At 37.1% G+C, this 19116-nt stretch overlaps 1 protein-coding gene across 2 annotated transcripts in view; it reads right to left on the bottom strand.

Moving 5' to 3' along the window:
* Positions 1-966: 966 nt before the first annotated feature.
* LOC119906001 (suppressor of tumorigenicity 14 protein homolog) overlaps positions 967-19116 on the bottom strand; it is a 31429-nt gene continuing 13279 nt past the window's right edge. Inside the window, exons 8-19 of one of the 2 annotated variants that reach the window (XM_038723460.1) lie at positions 18920-19092; positions 18195-18292; positions 16848-16948; positions 15948-16081; positions 15678-15782; positions 15200-15307; positions 14995-15111; positions 11707-11832; positions 11434-11617; positions 9524-9795; positions 2166-2302; positions 967-2043 (exon numbers count right to left, since the gene is read on the bottom strand). In XM_038723460.1, coding sequence (XP_038579388.1) covers positions 1882-2043; positions 2166-2302; positions 9524-9795; positions 11434-11617; positions 11707-11832; positions 14995-15111; positions 15200-15307; positions 15678-15782; positions 15948-16081; positions 16848-16948; positions 18195-18292; positions 18920-19092 — 1717 coding nt within the window. In that variant the 3' untranslated portion in view covers positions 967-1881. The remainder of the gene's footprint in view (positions 2044-2165; positions 2303-9523; positions 9796-11433; positions 11618-11706; positions 11833-14994; positions 15112-15199; positions 15308-15677; positions 15783-15947; positions 16082-16847; positions 16949-18194; positions 18293-18919; positions 19093-19116) is intronic. The other variant, XM_038723461.1, reaches the window with a different exon arrangement.

Here is a 19116-nt window from a genome sequence, read left to right on the forward strand (position 1 = left end):
CGATGCCTATACGAAACAGAACGGGGTTTACACAATGTAACCCGATTCTATGAGTATAGGCGCAGCCCTCCAAGTTGTAGGCCTCACTGCACCTTGGTTCTCAGTGCTGAAGAAAAGGCATTTGGGAGTCAAAGGCTGGGTCTCACCGTTGTGTATATATACAAGGTGTGGACGTGGGAGAAGCCCACGCTGTGGGTGGGCATAGACTAAAATTCTCAGTGCCGCGCAACGCTCAATGCTCATGACCCTTTGCTAAGCCCGCCCCCTAAGTTACTGTTGCTAAGTCCGACAAACTGTCGGCGCTGCCACTGTCTATTGCTGCACTCCCCGGACAAATACTGTCAAATTTGTTGGAAAAAGCGATCTCAGAAAGAAGCAAATAGTTTTGCAGTTACATTACACATTTGAAGGTTGTATTCAGGCTGTCAGACTGACTCAGACTGACTCAAACGGATGTGAAAAAAATGAAAGATAGAAGCCAAAGCCTACCAATCACACAGTAGGCCTACAAGTGAACCACCGCATCCCAAGACAACTGAGAGAAAAGACAACAATATTAAGAATCAACAGTGTTCATGTACAGCTGGGTAGACCTCTGTTCATTATTACAAGCTTATTTTAGGTTTTGGAAACAGAATAAATTGTACTTCTCCTTTCAGCCTCTCTGGGTTGTTGCTGTAACTATTACAAGATGCCCCTGGAACAGCGTTTGACCAGATCTTAAAAAAATACAGCCAAAAAAAGCTAGAAAACAATTCTTTTTGCATTAGAGTCAATGGAGCACAGCCATGAAAGTGTCGGACCTCAGAGCGAGTCCTATACTGCGCTGTGATTGGCCAGCTATGTATTTGGGGCGGGGCTTAGCAAAGGGTCAATATCATACTGCAACTGTCATTTGAATTATATTATTATATCTTTAAAATATTAATGAACCAACCCAATTTAAACATAAAGTCAAAGACATAGGTGGATCCAAAATTCCAAATTTACATGAGGCAACACTCTACAAATAAATACATTCAGCAGAAAACCACAAAGACAAAACATGAATACAAGCTGCTGTAACAAAGTTCTGCTCAACAAGGAGAAGAAGGTCAAATACCGAGACTTCAATGAGAAAACAAAAATGTCTACGAAATTGTACAGATGCTAAACTTTTCAATCCTGTGTGATTTCTGAAACTCATCCATGTTCCTAACTATTGAATATTGGCACCAAGGTCCAATCCAACATTCATGTATTGTATTTAAAAAGAGTTTGACATGAGTTTTTGTTCTGTTTGCTTTGCAAAAAAAACCCTTGTGCAAGAGAGCTCTCAGGAACCTTTAAGGGTATATTCAGCTTTGTAGCGCTATTGAATGTTGATGTTTATTGACTTGGTATGAAGCCAGATCAAACCTCTGAATTTAAATGGTTAACAGTGCTTTTCCTGCTGCTCACACACCAGTGGAGACAAGCTGCCACACAGGGTGATAGCAACAATCAGGGTCAGGAACCATCAGGAGCAGTTTACGCTCTTGGAAAACAGATTTTTAATCTCAATGAGATTTTTCTGGTTAAACAAAGGTAAAATAAAAAAATATTTTTTTAGCATCATTTACATAAATTATTTACATACTTTTGATCTTTTAGAGGAACATAAATTCTTTCAATTACAATTTACTACAAAGCCAGTCATTGTAAAATTCATAATAAATTATGCATTGAGAGAATTCCTGGGTCCCAACATGAATGGTAATTAGCTTTTCAGAATAATACATAAACTTTAAAATGAATGCATAATTCACAGATTCTGCTGTGAATATTAATAATAATCATAATAATACATTCAGCCCACATTCACCTCCAGTATAATATCCATGAGAAATCTGTGATCTGCTGCTACACGCCACTGTGCTCCTTTATCCAGGTGCGGTATTTGGTGACTCGGGTGTAGATTCCAGGTTTGTTCCTGCGAGCGCAGCCATCGCCCCAGCTCACCACGCCGGCCAGGAAGACCCGCCCTCCCGGTCCGGTGACGGACAACGGTCCGCCAGAGTCGCCCTAAGGAGACAGAGAGGAGAGTTCGTCAGGAAGGTTTAACTGTGCAGGAGATCCAAGACAGTGTTTTCAGTTGCATAAAGTGTTTCTTTACTTATCTACTTTATCTACTAGAGTTGTGTTACCTGGCAGGCGTCCACGCCTCCTTTAAGGACTCCGGCGCACAGCATCCTGTCAGTGACCTCATCGTTCATCAGACTCTTACACACCGTGCTGTTGATGATCCGAACCTCCGCCTTCTGCAGGACGGTCGCAGCAAGGCCTGACACACAAGATGAGCAGATCTTAAAGAACACGTTTATGGATCATTAATCTAAGGTTTCTAATCTTAATGAACACGTTTATGGATCATTAATCTAAGGTTTCTAATCTTAATGAACACGTTTATGGATCATTAATCTAAGGTTTCTAATCTTAATGAACACGTTTATGGATCATTAATCTAAGGTTTCTAATCTTAATGAACACGTTTATGGATCATTAATCTAAGGTTTCTAATCATAAAGAACACGTTTATGGATCATTAATCTAAGGTTTCTAATCATAAAGAACACGTTTATGGATCATTAATCTAAGGTTTCTAATCATAAAGAACACGTTTATGGATCATTAATCTAAGGTTTCTAATCTTAATGAACACGTTTATGGATCATTAATCTAAGGTTTCTAATCATAAAGAACACGTTTATGGATCATTAATCTAAGGTTTCTAATCTTAATGAACACGTTTATGGATCATTAATCTAAGGTTTCTAATCATAAAGAACACGTTTATGGATCATTAATCTAAGGTTTCTAATCATAATGAACACGTTTATGGATCATTAATCTAAGGTTTCTAATCATAAAGAACACGTTTATGGATCATTAATCTAAGGTTTCTAATCATAATGAACACGTTTATGGATCATTAATCTAAGGTTTCTAATCATAAAGAACACGTTTATGGATCATTAATCTAAGGTTTCTAATCTTAATGAACACGTTTATGGATCACTAATCTAAGGTTTCTAATCATAAAGAACACGTTTATGGATCATTAATCTAAGGTTTCTAATCATAAAGAACACGTTTATGGATCATTAATCTAAGGTTTCTAATCATAAAGAACACGTTTATGGATCATTAATCTAAGGTTTCTAATCTTAATGAAGACGTTTATGGATCATTAATCTAAGGTTTCTAATCTTAATGAAGACGTTTATGGATCATTAATCTAAGGTTTCTAATCATAAAGAACACGTTTATGGATCATTAATCTAAGGTTTCTAATCATAAAGAACACGTTTATGGATCATTAATCTAAGGTTTCTAATCTTAATGAACACGTTTATGGATCATTAATCTAAGGTTTCTAATCTTAATGAACACGTTTATGGATCATTAATCTAAGGTTTCTAATCTTAATGAACACGTTTATGGATCATTAATCTAAGGTTTCTAATCATAAAGAACACGTTTATGGATCATTAATCTAAGGTTTCTAATCATAAAGAACACGTTTATGGATCATTAATCTAAGGTTTCTAATCATAAAGAACACGTTTATGGATCATTAATCTAAAGTTTCTAATCATAAAGAACACGTTTATGGATCATTAAAAGCTTAAAATCTTAAAGAACATGTTTATGGATCATTAATCTAAGGTTTCTAATCTTAATGAACACGTTTATGGATCACTAATCTAAGGTTTCTAATCATAAAGAACACGTTTATGGATCATTAATCTAAGGTTTCTAATCTTAATGAACACGTTTATGGATCATTAATCTAAGGTTTCTAATCATAAAGAACACGTTTATGGATCATTAATCTAAGGTTTCTAATCTTAATGAACACGTTTATGGATCATTAATCTAAGGTTTCTAATCATAAAGAACACGTTTATGGATCATTAATCTAAGGTTTCTAATCTTAATGAACACGTTTATGGATCATTAATCTAAGGTTTCTAATCATAAAGAACACGTTTATGGATCATTAATCTAAGGTTTCTAATCATAATGAACACGTTTATGGATCATTAATCTAAGGTTTCTAATCATAAAGAACACGTTTATGGATCATTAATCTAAGGTTTCTAATCTTAATGAAGACGTTTATGGATCATTAATCTAAGGTTTCTAATCTTAATGAAGACGTTTATGGATCATTAATCTAAGGTTTCTAATCATAAAGAACACGTTTATGGATCATTAATCTAAGGTTTCTAATCATAAAGAACACGTTTATGGATCATTAATCTAAGGTTTCTAATCTTAATGAACACGTTTATGGATCATTAATCTAAGGTTTCTAATCATAAAGAACACGTTTATGGATCATTAATCTAAAGTTTCTAATCATAAAGAACACGTTTATGGATCATTAAAAGCTTAAAATCTTAAAGAACATGTTTATGGATCATTAATCTAAGGTTTCTAATCTTAATGAACATGTTTATGGATCATTAATCTAAGGTTTCTAATCATAAAGAACACGTTTATGGATCATTAATCTAAGGTTTCTAATCATAAAGAACACGTTTATGGATCATTAAAAGCTTAAAATCTTAAAGAACATGTTTATGGATCATTAATCTAAGGTTTCTAATCTTAATGAACACGTTTATGGATCATTAATCTAAGGTTTCTAATCATAAAGAACACGTTTATGGATCATTAATCTAAGGTTTCTAATCTTAATGAACACGTTTATGGATCATTAATCTAAAGTTTCTAATCATAAAGAACACGTTTATGGATCATTAAAAGCTTAAAATCTTAAAGAACATGTTTATGGATCATTAATCTAAGGTTTCTAATCTTAATGAACACGTTTATGGATCACTAATCTAAGGTTTCTAATCATAAAGAACACGTTTATGGATCATTAATCTAAGGTTTCTAATCTTAATGAACACGTTTATGGATCATTAATCTAAGGTTTCTAATCATAAAGAACACGTTTATGGATCATTAATCTAAGGTTTCTAATCTTAATGAACACGTTTATGGATCATTAAATGCTTAAAATCTTAAAGAACATGTTTATGGATCATTACTCTAAGGTTTCTAATGAAAATGTTTATGGATCATTAATCTGAGGTTTGTAATCTTAAAAGAACATGTTTATGGAGGATTAATCTAACGTTTAAAACCTTCAAGAATGTTTTTATGGATGATTAATCTAAGGTTTAACATGTTAAAGAACACGTTTATGGATCATTAATCTAAGGTTTCTAATCATAAAGAACACGTTTATGGATCATTAATCTAAGGTTTCTAATCTTAATGAACACGTTTATGGATCATTAATCTAAGGTTTCTAATCTTAATGAACACGTTTATGGATCATTAATCTAAGGTTTCTAATCATAAAGAACACGTTTATGGATCATTAATCTAAGGTTTCTAATCTTAATGAACACGTTTATGGATCATTAATCTAAGGTTTCTAATCATAAAGAACACGTTTATGGATCATTAATCTAAGGTTTCTAATCTTAATGAACACGTTTATGGATCATTAATCTAAGGTTTCTAATCATAAAGAACACGTTTATGGATCATTAATCTAAGGTTTCTAATCTTAATGAACATGTTTATGGATCATTAATCTAAGGTTTCTAATCATAAAGAACACGTTTATGGATCATTAATCTAAGGTTTCTAATCATAAAGAACACGTTTATGGATCATTAATCTAAGGTTTCTAATCATAAAGAACACGTTTATGGATCATTAATCTAAGGTTTCTAATCTTAATGAACACGTTTATGGATCATTAATCTAAGGTTTCTAATCATAAAGAACACGTTTATGGATCATTAATCTAAGGTTTCTAATCTTAATGAACACGTTTATGGATCATTAATCTAAGGTTTCTAATCATAAAGAACACGTTTATGGATCATTAATCTAAGGTTTCTAATCTTAATGAACACGTTTATGGATCATTAATCTAAGGTTTCTAATCATAAAGAACACGTTTATGGATCATTAATCTAAGGTTTCTAATCTTAATGAACACGTTTATGGATCATTAATCTAAGGTTTCTAATCATAAAGAACACGTTTATGGATCATTAATCTAAGGTTTCTAATCATAAAGAACACGTTTATGGATCATTAATCTAAAGTTTCTAATCATAAAGAACACGTTTATGGATCATTAAAAGCTTAAAATCTTAAAGAACATGTTTATGGATCATTAATCTAAGGTTTCTAATCTTAATGAACATGTTTATGGATCATTAATCTAAGGTTTCTAATCATAAAGAACACGTTTATGGATCATTAATCTAAGGTTTCTAATCATAAAGAACACGTTTATGGATCATTAAAAGCTTAAAATCTTAAAGAACATGTTTATGGATCATTAATCTAAGGTTTCTAATCTTAATGAACACGTTTATGGATCATTAATCTAAGGTTTCTAATCATAAAGAACACGTTTATGGATCATTAATCTAAGGTTTCTAATCTTAATGAACACGTTTATGGATCATTAATCTAAAGTTTCTAATCATAAAGAACACGTTTATGGATCATTAAAAGCTTAAAATCTTAAAGAACATGTTTATGGATCATTAATCTAAGGTTTCTAATCTTAATGAACACGTTTATGGATCATTAATCTAAGGTTTCTAATCATAAAGAACACGTTTATGGATCATTAATCTAAGGTTTCTAATCTTAATGAACACGTTTATGGATCATTAATCTAAGGTTTCTAATCATAAAGAACACGTTTATGGATCATTAATCTAAGGTTTCTAATCTTAATGAACACGTTTATGGATCATTAAATGCTTAAAATCTTAAAGAACATGTTTATGGATCATTAATCTAAGGTTTCTAATCTTAATGAACATGTTTATGGATCATTAATCTAAGGTTTCTAATCATAAAGAACACGTTTATGGATCATTAATCTAAGGTTTCTAATCATAAAGAACACGTTTATGGATCATTAAAAGCTTAAAATCTTAAAGAACATGTTTATGGATCATTAATCTAAGGTTTCTAATCTTAATGAACACGTTTATGGATCATTAATCTAAGGTTTCTAATCATAAAGAACACGTTTATGGATCATTAATCTAAGGTTTCTAATCTTAATGAACACGTTTATGGATCATTAATCTAAAGTTTCTAATCATAAAGAACACGTTTATGGATCATTAAAAGCTTAAAATCTTAAAGAACATGTTTATGGATCATTAATCTAAGGTTTCTAATCTTAATGAACACGTTTATGGATCACTAATCTAAGGTTTCTAATCATAAAGAACACGTTTATGGATCATTAATCTAAGGTTTCTAATCTTAATGAACACGTTTATGGATCATTAATCTAAGGTTTCTAATCATAAAGAACACGTTTATGGATCATTAATCTAAGGTTTCTAATCTTAATGAACACGTTTATGGATCATTAAATGCTTAAAATCTTAAAGAACATGTTTATGGATCATTACTCTAAGGTTTCTAATGAAAATGTTTATGGATCATTAATCTGAGGTTTGTAATCTTAAAAGAACATGTTTATGGAGGATTAATCTAACGTTTAAAACCTTCAAGAATGTTTTTATGGATGATTAATCTAAGGTTTAACATGTTAAAGAACACGTTTATGGATCATTAATCTAAGGTTTCTAATCATAAAGAACACGTTTATGGATCATTAATCTAAGGTTTCTAATCTTAATGAACACGTTTATGGATCATTAATCTAAGGTTTCTAATCTTAATGAACACGTTTATGGATCATTAATCTAAGGTTTCTAATCATAAAGAACACGTTTATGGATCATTAATCTAAGGTTTCTAATCTTAATGAACACGTTTATGGATCATTAATCTAAGGTTTCTAATCATAAAGAACACGTTTATGGATCATTAATCTAAGGTTTCTAATCTTAATGAACACGTTTATGGATCATTAATCTAAGGTTTCTAATCATAAAGAACACGTTTATGGATCATTAATCTAAGGTTTCTAATCTTAATGAACATGTTTATGGATCATTAATCTAAGGTTTCTAATCATAAAGAACACGTTTATGGATCATTAATCTAAGGTTTCTAATCATAAAGAACACGTTTATGGATCATTAATCTAAGGTTTCTAATCATAAAGAACACGTTTATGGATCATTAATCTAAGGTTTCTAATCTTAATGAACACGTTTATGGATCATTAATCTAAGGTTTCTAATCATAAAGAACACGTTTATGGATCATTAATCTAAGGTTTCTAATCTTAATGAACACGTTTATGGATCATTAATCTAAGGTTTCTAATCATAAAGAACACGTTTATGGATCATTAATCTAAGGTTTCTAATCTTAATGAACACGTTTATGGATCATTAATCTAAGGTTTCTAATCATAAAGAACACGTTTATGGATCATTAATCTAAGGTTTCTAATCTTAATGAACACGTTTATGGATCATTAATCTAAGGTTTCTAATCATAAAGAACACGTTTATGGATCATTAATCTAAGGTTTCTAATCATAAAGAACACGTTTATGGATCATTAATCTAAAGTTTCTAATCATAAAGAACACGTTTATGGATCATTAAAAGCTTAAAATCTTAAAGAACATGTTTATGGATCATTAATCTAAGGTTTCTAATCTTAAAGAACATGTTTATGGATCATTAATCTAAGGTTTCTAATCTTAATGAACACGTTTATGGATCATTAATCTAAGGTTTCTAATCATAAAGAACACGTTTATGGATCATTAATCTAAGGTTTCTAATCTTAATGAACACGTTTATGGATCATTAATCTAAAGTTTCTAATCATAAAGAACACGTTTATGGATCATTAAAAGCTTAAAATCTTAAAGAACATGTTTATGGATCATTAATCTAAGGTTTCTAATCTTAATGAACACGTTTATGGATCATTAATCTAAGGTTTCTAATCATAAAGAACACGTTTATGGATCATTAATCTAAGGTTTCTAATCTTAATGAACACGTTTATGGATCATTAATCTAAGGTTTCTAATCATAAAGAACACGTTTATGGATCATTAATCTAAGGTTTCTAATCTTAATGAACACGTTTATGGATCATTAAATGCTTAAAATCTTAAAGAACATGTTTATGGATCATTACTCTAAGGTTTCTAATGAAAATGTTTATGGATCATTAATCTGAGGTTTGTAATCTTAAAAGAACATGTTTATGGAGGATTAATCTAACGTTTAAAACCTTCAAGAATGTTTTTATGGATGATTAATCTAAGGTTTAACATGTTAAAGAACATGTTTATGGATGACTAATATCAGGTTTAAAATCTAAGTTATCTCTGAGCGCTTTTCATAAAAGAGCAGGTCTAGACCGTACTCTACGATGATATTCACTCAAACCCAACAGTTCCCCCCAAGAGCAGCACTAGGCAAGGAAAAACTTCCTTTTAAGAGGCAGAAACCTCGAGCAGAACCATGGCTCAGGGTGGGCGGCCATGTTCTCTTACCTCCTTCTCTGGTGGCCCCCCAGCCAGTGAGCCACGCCTCTTGGCCTGCTGGGAAGTCGTAGGTGGGGGAGGGCAGACAGATGGGCCAGATGTTCTGGTTGAGGGTGACGTCGGTGTCCAGCTCCATCAGAGCGATGTCGTTGTCATAGGTCATGGGGTTGTAGTCCTGGTGAGCAAAGATCCTTCTCACATTCCTCCTCACCGTCCACTCGTTGGTCAGACTCTGCACAAGCAGACCCAGCAAGGCCTCCCATTGGTCTGCCTGGGAGTACCTGCATCAACACACAAGCAAGAGGTCAGAGGTCACGTCTGGAATAAGAAAAAGAGTATTACAGCAGTCCTGATTAAAATACGTACAAGTCACTTTAAAGGTTTCAGTGTTCAAACAATGTCCGCCTGCAGAGCTGAACGGCCTAGGGGGAGGGCAGCTGAATTGAACAGTATGAATGATCAGTTACTGCAGCCATCTTGTTTTGGATACGCACTGGATCCCTTGACGGATCTTATTCACAGGACATCCACAGGACACATGCCATGCGGTGCATGGTGAAAATGCCACAGCAAGTTGACCGACTGTTTGCAGTTTGTGAATTTGCATAAACACAACTCGCTCTCCAGTGCACCAGGCTCGTGAAAGTCAAACTGTAAATTTCTGCAGCGCTGATCAAATATGAATCAACATTCTGTTCCTGTTGTTTATTTGTCACCTCAAATGTTTTCAGAAACATATTTTAGTGTTCAATTTAGCTCTGATATGTTGAAAATGGATAATCCACAGCTAAGCACTAACTCACAGTGTTCATTGGTCCAGTGAATCCAGATACGTCCTCACCAGATTCTGTGTGTTTCCAGTAACCAGAGCACGGAGCAAAGCCTTCCAAGTGCCCCTTTATATCAAGTGCCTCACAAATAAACAGCACAAAAATAATGGAAGTGTCACTGAAATTATCTACATCTACTGCAAATATAAGATTTTGTCACGTTGCCATCTAGCTGTAGAGAATGTAAGAGTATGTGTATTGCTTTTCTATGTTTTATTAAACCTTTATTTGACCAGGTTTGTTCCGGTGAGATCCACCATCTCTTTTACAAAACAATATTCATGGAGGTGTTTTTAAATGACTTTCAGATGTATCACCTTATAGATTGTGTAAAATGGCCTTTACTCTGACCATCATTATTACAGCCAACATCCCTGTTTCACCTCAGCAGTACTGTCAAATAAAGTTTCACAATTCAACTTGCAATTCAAAAATAAGTGTGATGAAAGCTTCTGTATAAATAATGACCGTGAACAGAACTGCTATAGAAACACATGTTGTCCGTTACTCCGTACCTTCAAGTAAAGCAGGTTATTGTATTGATCACCAGGGCCCAGTTGTTCAAAAAGTGTAATCTGGATCAGAATGATCCGGATTAGGAAATCCCATGTTTTGCTATCCAGGATCACGTAACCCCTCTTACTTTTGTGCCGGTTTTTCAAACCAACACTCGTCTGGATAACCCTGATCCAGATACAACTTTTCAGGATTACCAAATCTGGATATCCAGTGCTCTAAATGGGACTACATGTCACATCGCTGTTGATTATATAATGGCCAACAGCTAGAACAGGTGATCTGAGCAGATTTCAGAATCCTATTTTTTTGAACAACCCATTTTCCAGATTTGATCCAATCCGACAGCCGAAATCCGATCAGATTACTTTTGAACTACTGGGCCCTGGAGTTGTGATGATATGATCATGTGATCACAGGTTTTGAAACTTTTTAGCCTGATATAATGTTTAACAGGGGAAAGCACATCACCCTTTTATTATAGGAAAGATGTGAATCTGATCTGTAACGACAGGACTTTAAAGAGCTGGTTCAATCTGTGGTCTGCTGGATTTCTGTGTTTGGAGCTCCTACTTGTTTGGCCCGTTGTCCTGGACGCAGTGTGCCGCCGTCAGCAGCCAGCGGTTGCTCAGCACCGACGCTCCGCACACGTGACCTATTCCCCTGATATGGAGGCTGACCTGCCAAGGCCACTCCCCCTCTTCAGAGGCCTGACCCCCCACCACACGAGAGCTCAGGTACGGCCGCGTCCCGCACTCTGAAATACAAAGACAAATACTCTGTACAGTAAAACATTAATGACCCCTGCCGTCACGCTGTAGTCTGCTGCGTGTGTGTCATACGCACGGCAGTCGCTTTCATCAGAGCCGTCCTCGCAGTCCTGCTCGCCGTCACACTCCGGGTTCAGCTTACTGATGCAGTGTCCGCTCCTGCAGCGGAAGGTGAACTCTGAACACTGCTGCAACACCAGAGCTGAAGGACAGGAGGCACGAGGATCAGGACTGAAACTACTGACAAGCTGACACAGTCCAGGTGTTGTGATGGGAAGTCAAAAGAAGTATTTTATATTATATATATTTTGAACATTATAGCAGCAAATGACTGTTTGCTTTGTAAAGACGTGGTGGGGTGGTGACGCCTGAGCAGAGAATGACTCACTGTGTGTTGTTATTAGAACTTCTCTGTCTGGTTTAGCCGGTCGGCATGTTGGAGCATGCGATAATAATAATAATAATCCTTATTTGTAGAGCACTTTTCAAAAATAAGTTACAAAGTGCTTTAACAAGTGTAAAGAATAATACAAAAAAACAAAAAAAAAAACAAGATAAGAGCATGAAAAATTAATATAAAATTAGTAAAATACAATAAAATAAAAGGGATAAAATAAAGTCAAATAAGATCGGGAAAGGCTCTCCTATAAAAGTATGTTTTAAGAAGGGACTTAAAAGAGTTCACTGACTCAGCCGACCTGATTTCCTCGGGCAGGCTGTTCCAGAGCCTCGGGGCCCTGACAGCAAACGCTCTGTCCCCTTTAGTTTTCAGTCGAGACTCTGGAACAGACAACAGACCTCTGCCCGAGGATCTCAAGGTACGTGCTGGTGCGTATGGGACTAAAAGGTCAGAAATATAACAAGGCGAGAGGCCATGAAGAGCTTTAAAAGTGATCAATAGAATTTTAAAGTCAATTCTAAAACATACTGGGAGCCAGTGTAATGAAGCTAAAATAGGAGAAATGTGGTCATATTTCTTTGTTCTGGTTAAAAGCCTGGCAGCTGAGTTCTGGACAGTCTGGAGTCGATCAATAGATTTTGGGTTAAACAGGTGAAAAGGCTGTTGCAATAATCCAGGCGTGATGAGATGAAGGCGTGTAAAATGGTCTCGGTGTCCTTAAAAGTTAACATAGATCGAATTTTTGCTATATTTCTAAGTTGATAAAAACATAATTGAACAAGCTTTGTGGTGTGCTGCTCGAAATTTAAATTACTATCAAACCAAACACCAAGGTTCTTTGCCACAGGCTTAATGTGATTTACTAGGGAACCAGCAGATGGCAGTATTTGAATATACTGCCATCTGCTGAGACCCGATGACCAGGATTTCTGTTTTGTCTGAGTTCAGCTGGAGGAAATTATTTGACATCCATTTTTTAACTTCACAAAGGCAGTTGTTAAGTGAACTCAGCATTCCAGGGTCTGTGGATCTGACGGGCAAGTATATTTGTGTGTCATCAGCATAAATATGAAAAGAAATGCCATGTTTATGGATAATATGTCCAAGGGGAAGCAGATACAAGGAAAACAAAATGGGTCCTAAGACCGACCCCTGAGGCACACCATATTTAACTGGACAGAATGAGGAGACATAGTTGTTTACAGACACGCAAAACTTCCTATTTGACAGGTAGGATGAAAACCATTCTAGGGCAGTACCAGAGATCCCCACCCAGTGCCTCAGTCTGTCTAACATGATGTTGTGATCAATGGTGTCAAAAGCAGCGCTAAGGTCCAGGAGTACCAGGACTGAGCACATGCCTTCATCAGCAGACATTAAAAGGTCATTGGTGACTTTAAGCAGGGCAGTCTCAGTGCTGTGGTACTTCCTGAAACCAGACTGAAACTTTTCAAATATTTTGTTATTTTCCAGTACAGTGAGCAGCTGTTTGGACACAATTCTTTCTAGAATCTTTGCAATAAAAGGCAGTTTTGAAATTGGTCTAAAATTATGTGGGAGGGAGGGATCTAAACCAGGTTTCCCTCGATCCCCTCCCTGTCAGCCTGTTTGTTTTCTCATCGAACGCGGTGGACTGCTAATCTGGCGTGCCCGGCCGGTGGGCCGAGGCACCTAGGGGCCAATATAATTTAAATGATTTATTTATTAAATAAACTGATTCAGTGGTCACTGATAATAATATAATCGTAACGCTATCATGAAGTGAGGCATGCTGCTGTGACTGGCCTAGGTCCATCTGACTATGATAATATTATTAAGATTATTAGGCCCTTTGTAACGGGTTCCATTGGTAAAGAGGGGGGTGTATGGCCAACAAAGTGTCCAATGTTTATTCTCTTCCGCTCCATCCGTTCATTCAATAAACAGCTCTTTGCTCGTTCCCAGTTTGTTATTGCTTTTCAGCTTTGACAGGGAAATCCAACAATTCTGGACCCAATAGTAATAATTTGAAATGATACTGGGACTTCAAGCAGAGATGTTTTCCTTTGACAAACACTTGTACTTGAGTATGAGTTGTGTTCTCAGTGGCCTCCTCTGATCACCAGGGAGTCAGTAAACTGGAATGAGTACACTGATCCGCTTACTTCAGTGGTTTGGAGAAATATAACAGTAGGTACACATATCATATTATGCAAGGACGGTCTACTGGTGAGGGGGTCTGACTGATTGGGGTGGGCTGATTCTTTGTCCCAGTCCAGCCCTGCTAACAGAGATGGTGAGTTTTATATTGTTTCTACTCAGTCTGTTTACAATGACCTGCGAGGTTAAACAACTTTTTTCTCAATGTAGTCTGGTGGGCTGCAGCGCCCATTTGTTTTGGTCTGAGATGCTGGTGCTCTGGTGGGACATTTAGCGGCAGTGAACGTGGCTGACAGCTCCATTAAAGGGTCAATCTTTATTCTGCTTCCTCAGCCTGTGAAAACAAATGTCTAACAGTCTGGGGGCGTGGAGTTTGAAAGATGTGGCTGTTTACGAGGCAGGGAGGCTCTTTAGAAGGACACTATCCACTTGCATTATGGGAAATGTAGGATCCAGTGTTTTTAGAGTGGTAACCACCAGTCTACCCCTAACCCATACAAAGGTCTGTAAGTCAGGAAAGTTACAGGACATTTTTTAACAAATACAGCAGCTTTATGAAAATGCACTGCAGAACCTCGAGCTCTAGTGGGCCACAAGTTCAGTTTTTCATTTCAGACCCTGTACAATATTCCTACACCGCTTAAAAGGATCCTGACAGGTCCAGGTATCTAACATCAGAATGTGGAAAATATATCTAAAGTTAAGATTTGTTAATAAGTTTAAGAAGCTTCTTTGAACTTTAAATCAGTGTCAGTGACATGCAAAAATAAAAATATCTAATTTATAAGCGTGCTTCTAGCATTTCTGTTGATCCTTGATCCTTACATTTTTGACATTTAGACTCATCCGATCCGTCTGAACAGTCGTCTTTTCCGTCACACTTCAGGTTCTCTGGGATGCAGCGGTTGTTTCTGCAGGAAAACTCTCCTGCTTTGCATTTTACTACAAAAGAAAAAGAAATATCTGAGATATTCCCCCATGGAACGGTTTCCTGCTGTACACTCTTCCTCTACACTTCAGTTTAACCCACCACAGCTCTCCTCGTCAGTGTTGTCTCCACAGTCGTCAAAACCGTCGCATTCCCAGAACTTCGGCTTACACCGGCCATTTTTACACTTCATCTGAGACCCCTCGCACGCTGAGCAGAGACACAAAGACAAAACAACAACCTGTCAGTCCGTTTCTCAGTCCTGTCTGACTTCCTGTCTGAGGCTCTCAGCTGCGAGCCCATTGGTTCCTCCTGAAGACGTAAACCTTTAAACAGTCATTTCCTCAAACAGCTGCTTGCTGTAGTTTCCATCAGACACACAGGAGGAAATAGTGCATTTGTTGGGGACTATTTTCAGCAGCGGATGGATCTACATGTGGTGCTCTAGTGAGTATTTCCAGCAGAAAAATGTCAGATGTGGTAAAAAGTTAGGATGAACTAAATTAGATTTTGTCAAATTACTGTATCTCCTGTTACACTTCAGGAAGATGTGCGCCCACAGTCAGCGGGTTGGACTCACTGCAGTTGTTCTCGTCACTGCCGTCTCCACAGTCGTTCCAGCCGTCACACTGCAGAGTCTTGTTGATGCACAGGTTGTTGGTGCACTGGAACCTTCCGGGACAAGCTGATCAAGGACATCAAACAGACACTGAACACAAACTGTCAGGAAGAAGAGTATCAGTCTAAAAACTGGCAGTATGCCTCAGGCAGAGGCTAGAATTTGTAGCTGGGTTAAAACATACATTATTCTGGTGGTCTTTTTAACTCGACTAAAATGAATCAGTCTTACGGTTAGTTGGGACAAAGGCTTGGTACTCTGCGGTGAAACCCTGGTCAACGTAGGACGAGTCCGAGTTAAATGTGATGGTCATCATGTTGCTTTGGCTGGTGACCACGGTCCTTTCTTGCTTACTGCCACACAGTCTACAACACAGAGACACAAAGAAGACACTTCCTGACTATCTGAGGACATCTTGGTGGGTGGACACAAAAAGGTTAATGTACATGTTGAACAACCAGGTGTTGCTGCTGTCCAGATAGATTCTATTGGTTGATCTGGTAAATAAACTTGAGAGCATCATTGTGAAGGAATTATGACACAGGTTTCCCCAGGTGATGTTAGGGTCAACTGCTGAACTAAAGTCCAATGGTGACAGCCGGTGACTCCCCACATCAGTAGGTCAGACTCTGTCTCTCCTCTCTGACTGATGCCGCTGCCTGGATAAGAATGAGGTAACCCCAGGTTAAGATTATCTTTGCTCTGTTTCATTACAGATAGGCTGACTGTCTGACACTTGAATGACACAACGTGACTTTAGGCTAACATGGGTAAGCAAAGTGTGAATCTCTGTAGGGTAGGAAGGGTAAATATCCCCAGACCCAGTAAAGTTTCTGGCAGATTCTACATTGTACCTTTACGCTGTAAGCTGTTACCATTCTCCCCAGCTGGGCTCAATAAAAAAAGCTGTGCAGGTCTTCAAGAGTCTCTGAGAACTTCATAACACCTGACACCTGGCTCCCTTTGATTCCATACCAATCATCATTAGGAACCAGAGTTGTGAACATGTCTCAAGTCATCGTTCAAAGTTCCAATCTAAAATCAAAGACCTGGGTTAAATAAGATCTTCATTTATTAATAATTTCCTAAAAATAATTACTTCTGAAGCACACAAACCCTCAGATGGCTGACCTTTGACCATTGACGTCAACGTAATCGTTGCGACACTGGCTACTGTATTTGCCCAAGAAGAACTTGTAGAACTGAACTTTCACAAACTTGTCCTGTGTGGCCTGAAAAAGAAAGATAAAGGAGAAAAGACAATTATAAAACTGTAAATGCATTATTAAAGACCTACATGTATGTAAGTGTTCGTGAATCACATTTTCAATATCCGAATGATTGCCAGGACATTTGTACAGACTTCATGTTCCGCTCAGGATGAACTGTTATAACTTGGTGGTGATCGTCTGACTTCTCTTCTGGCGCCATCATCAGGTCAACAAAACATTGGTTTATGGCTTGCAGAAATAATGACATTAGCGTTTGAGATGACTACGGCTGACTTTTGCCGACTTGATAGTCAAACGTGAGCCACAGGCGACTGCAGGTGTAAAAACAGTGCCGTCAAGTCGGACACATTCTACCTGCGTGAGCTTACTGTCAGCTGAGATCAGTCAAAAGGAGGTTCCAACTTTGTGCAGATGGAGCAAGGCGCCTGCAGCCGGTTTGCTCCCACGAGGTTTTGATGTCATGTGACATGGTGGCTTTTTGCAGCGCCAGCGAAAGTCGGACACAATTTCTAACCAGTATGCCTTATTTTAAGTCCAGCATGCATCACGTTAATTCAGCGCAGCTCAGCACCACATGCAGTCAAACTCGCCTATTCCTGTCAGCCTCAGCTGTGTAGTTTACTGCTAATTAGCTAATATTAGCATGCTAACATGCTAAAGTCAGAGGGTGGCCATGGGAAACTACGCATGCTGTTAACATGTCATTGTGAGCATGTTTGCTAATGTTAGCATATAGCGCAAAGCCTCAGAGCTGCTGCAGACTCTAATGCAGCTGTAGTTTGTATTTTGGCCCCACCTGGGGGCAGCAGAACAATCTGTTGACACAAGACTGATATATAATTAGCTTATAGCTTAATAATATATCAGTATAGCTTCCGAGGTATTCCACTCTAGAAAGTGGAACATCTAGCTGCTAGATGTTCCACTTTCTTCACCAGCTAGTCTCTGACTGTGCTGAGCAGGTGTACAGCAGCATTGCTGTGATATTCTACAATTCTAATATAATTCTACAATATTAGTGTTATTAAAAAGAAAATATTTTAAAGTTGCTATCAAAGTTTATGTCTGTCAGGAAGTTTTCCGTTCCTTTAAGGGTTGTAGGAACTACTACTACTACTACTACTACTACTACTACTACTACTACTACTACATACCATGAAACTGACATTTTCAGACAGTTATCATACCGTGATAACCTCTCAGTGCTGCAGCCTGAAGCCAGTGAAACGACAACAGCCAGACTTACCTCGATGTTCCAGACGCATGTGGTTTGTGGAGGATAGTTGGAAGGGAAGAAAGGTGAGGAGAAGAAGCCTTTGTCTCCGGTCAGCGTACCTCCACACTCTGAACAACAAGACAGACCGTTCACATGTTAGACATTTGTTAGACATTTAGGAGATGTTCTCACCACAGAGGCGTCAGTACAATCAACTTCCTGACTGATATCAGAGAGGTGAAACTGTGAGCGTGAAGACGGAGAATTAACCTCAGAAGAAACAAAGGTTAAGAAAAAGCCTGCAAAATCTTAACATGTCACCATTTAAAAATTCTTACTTTCATGTGTTTTATCAAAACAGTGAACACATTTGCAAGTGTTTCAAATCAACATCGAATGATTTCAAGATCCTGAAATCACCAAGAGAGTTTTTGTTGATTCTACTGAACTGATCTGCGTTATCATCCCCCATTTCAAGAAACTATATATTTGCCTGGAAAATTTCTGAAACAATAGAAATAATTTAGTATTTTCACTTTTATTTTCATTGATTAATCTGCAGGTTTTTGATTAGTTGATTCATCATTTGGTCTGTAAAATGTACATAAAAATGAATAAAACCCAAAGCGACTACTTCAAATGATTTGTTTTGTCTAAAACCTGAAGATATTGACTGTCACAAAAGAGAAAAGCAGCAAATGTCTTGAAACAAGATTTGGATCAGATTATAGATTAGATCATATTAGACCGATCACCCCACCAGCACCGGGACACGTGACTTCCTGTCGTACTTTGTGCAGTCTGAGGGATCTGGGAGTAGTTGGCCATGAAGCCGGGGAAGTTCTTCTCCTCACTGGTGACCAGAATCAGCAACATGACATTTCCAGAGGACACGAAGGACAGCGAGTCACGAGGGTATCCACACTGCCTGAAGGGGGACCACAGAAACCGT

Source organism: Micropterus salmoides, unplaced genomic scaffold (genome assembly GCF_014851395.1).
Source record: "Micropterus salmoides isolate LMB-PRFRI ecotype aquatic unplaced genomic scaffold, ASM1485139v1 Ms_hic_scaffold_16, whole genome shotgun sequence".
NCBI classification, from domain to species: domain Eukaryota; kingdom Metazoa; phylum Chordata; class Actinopteri; order Centrarchiformes; family Centrarchidae; genus Micropterus; species Micropterus salmoides.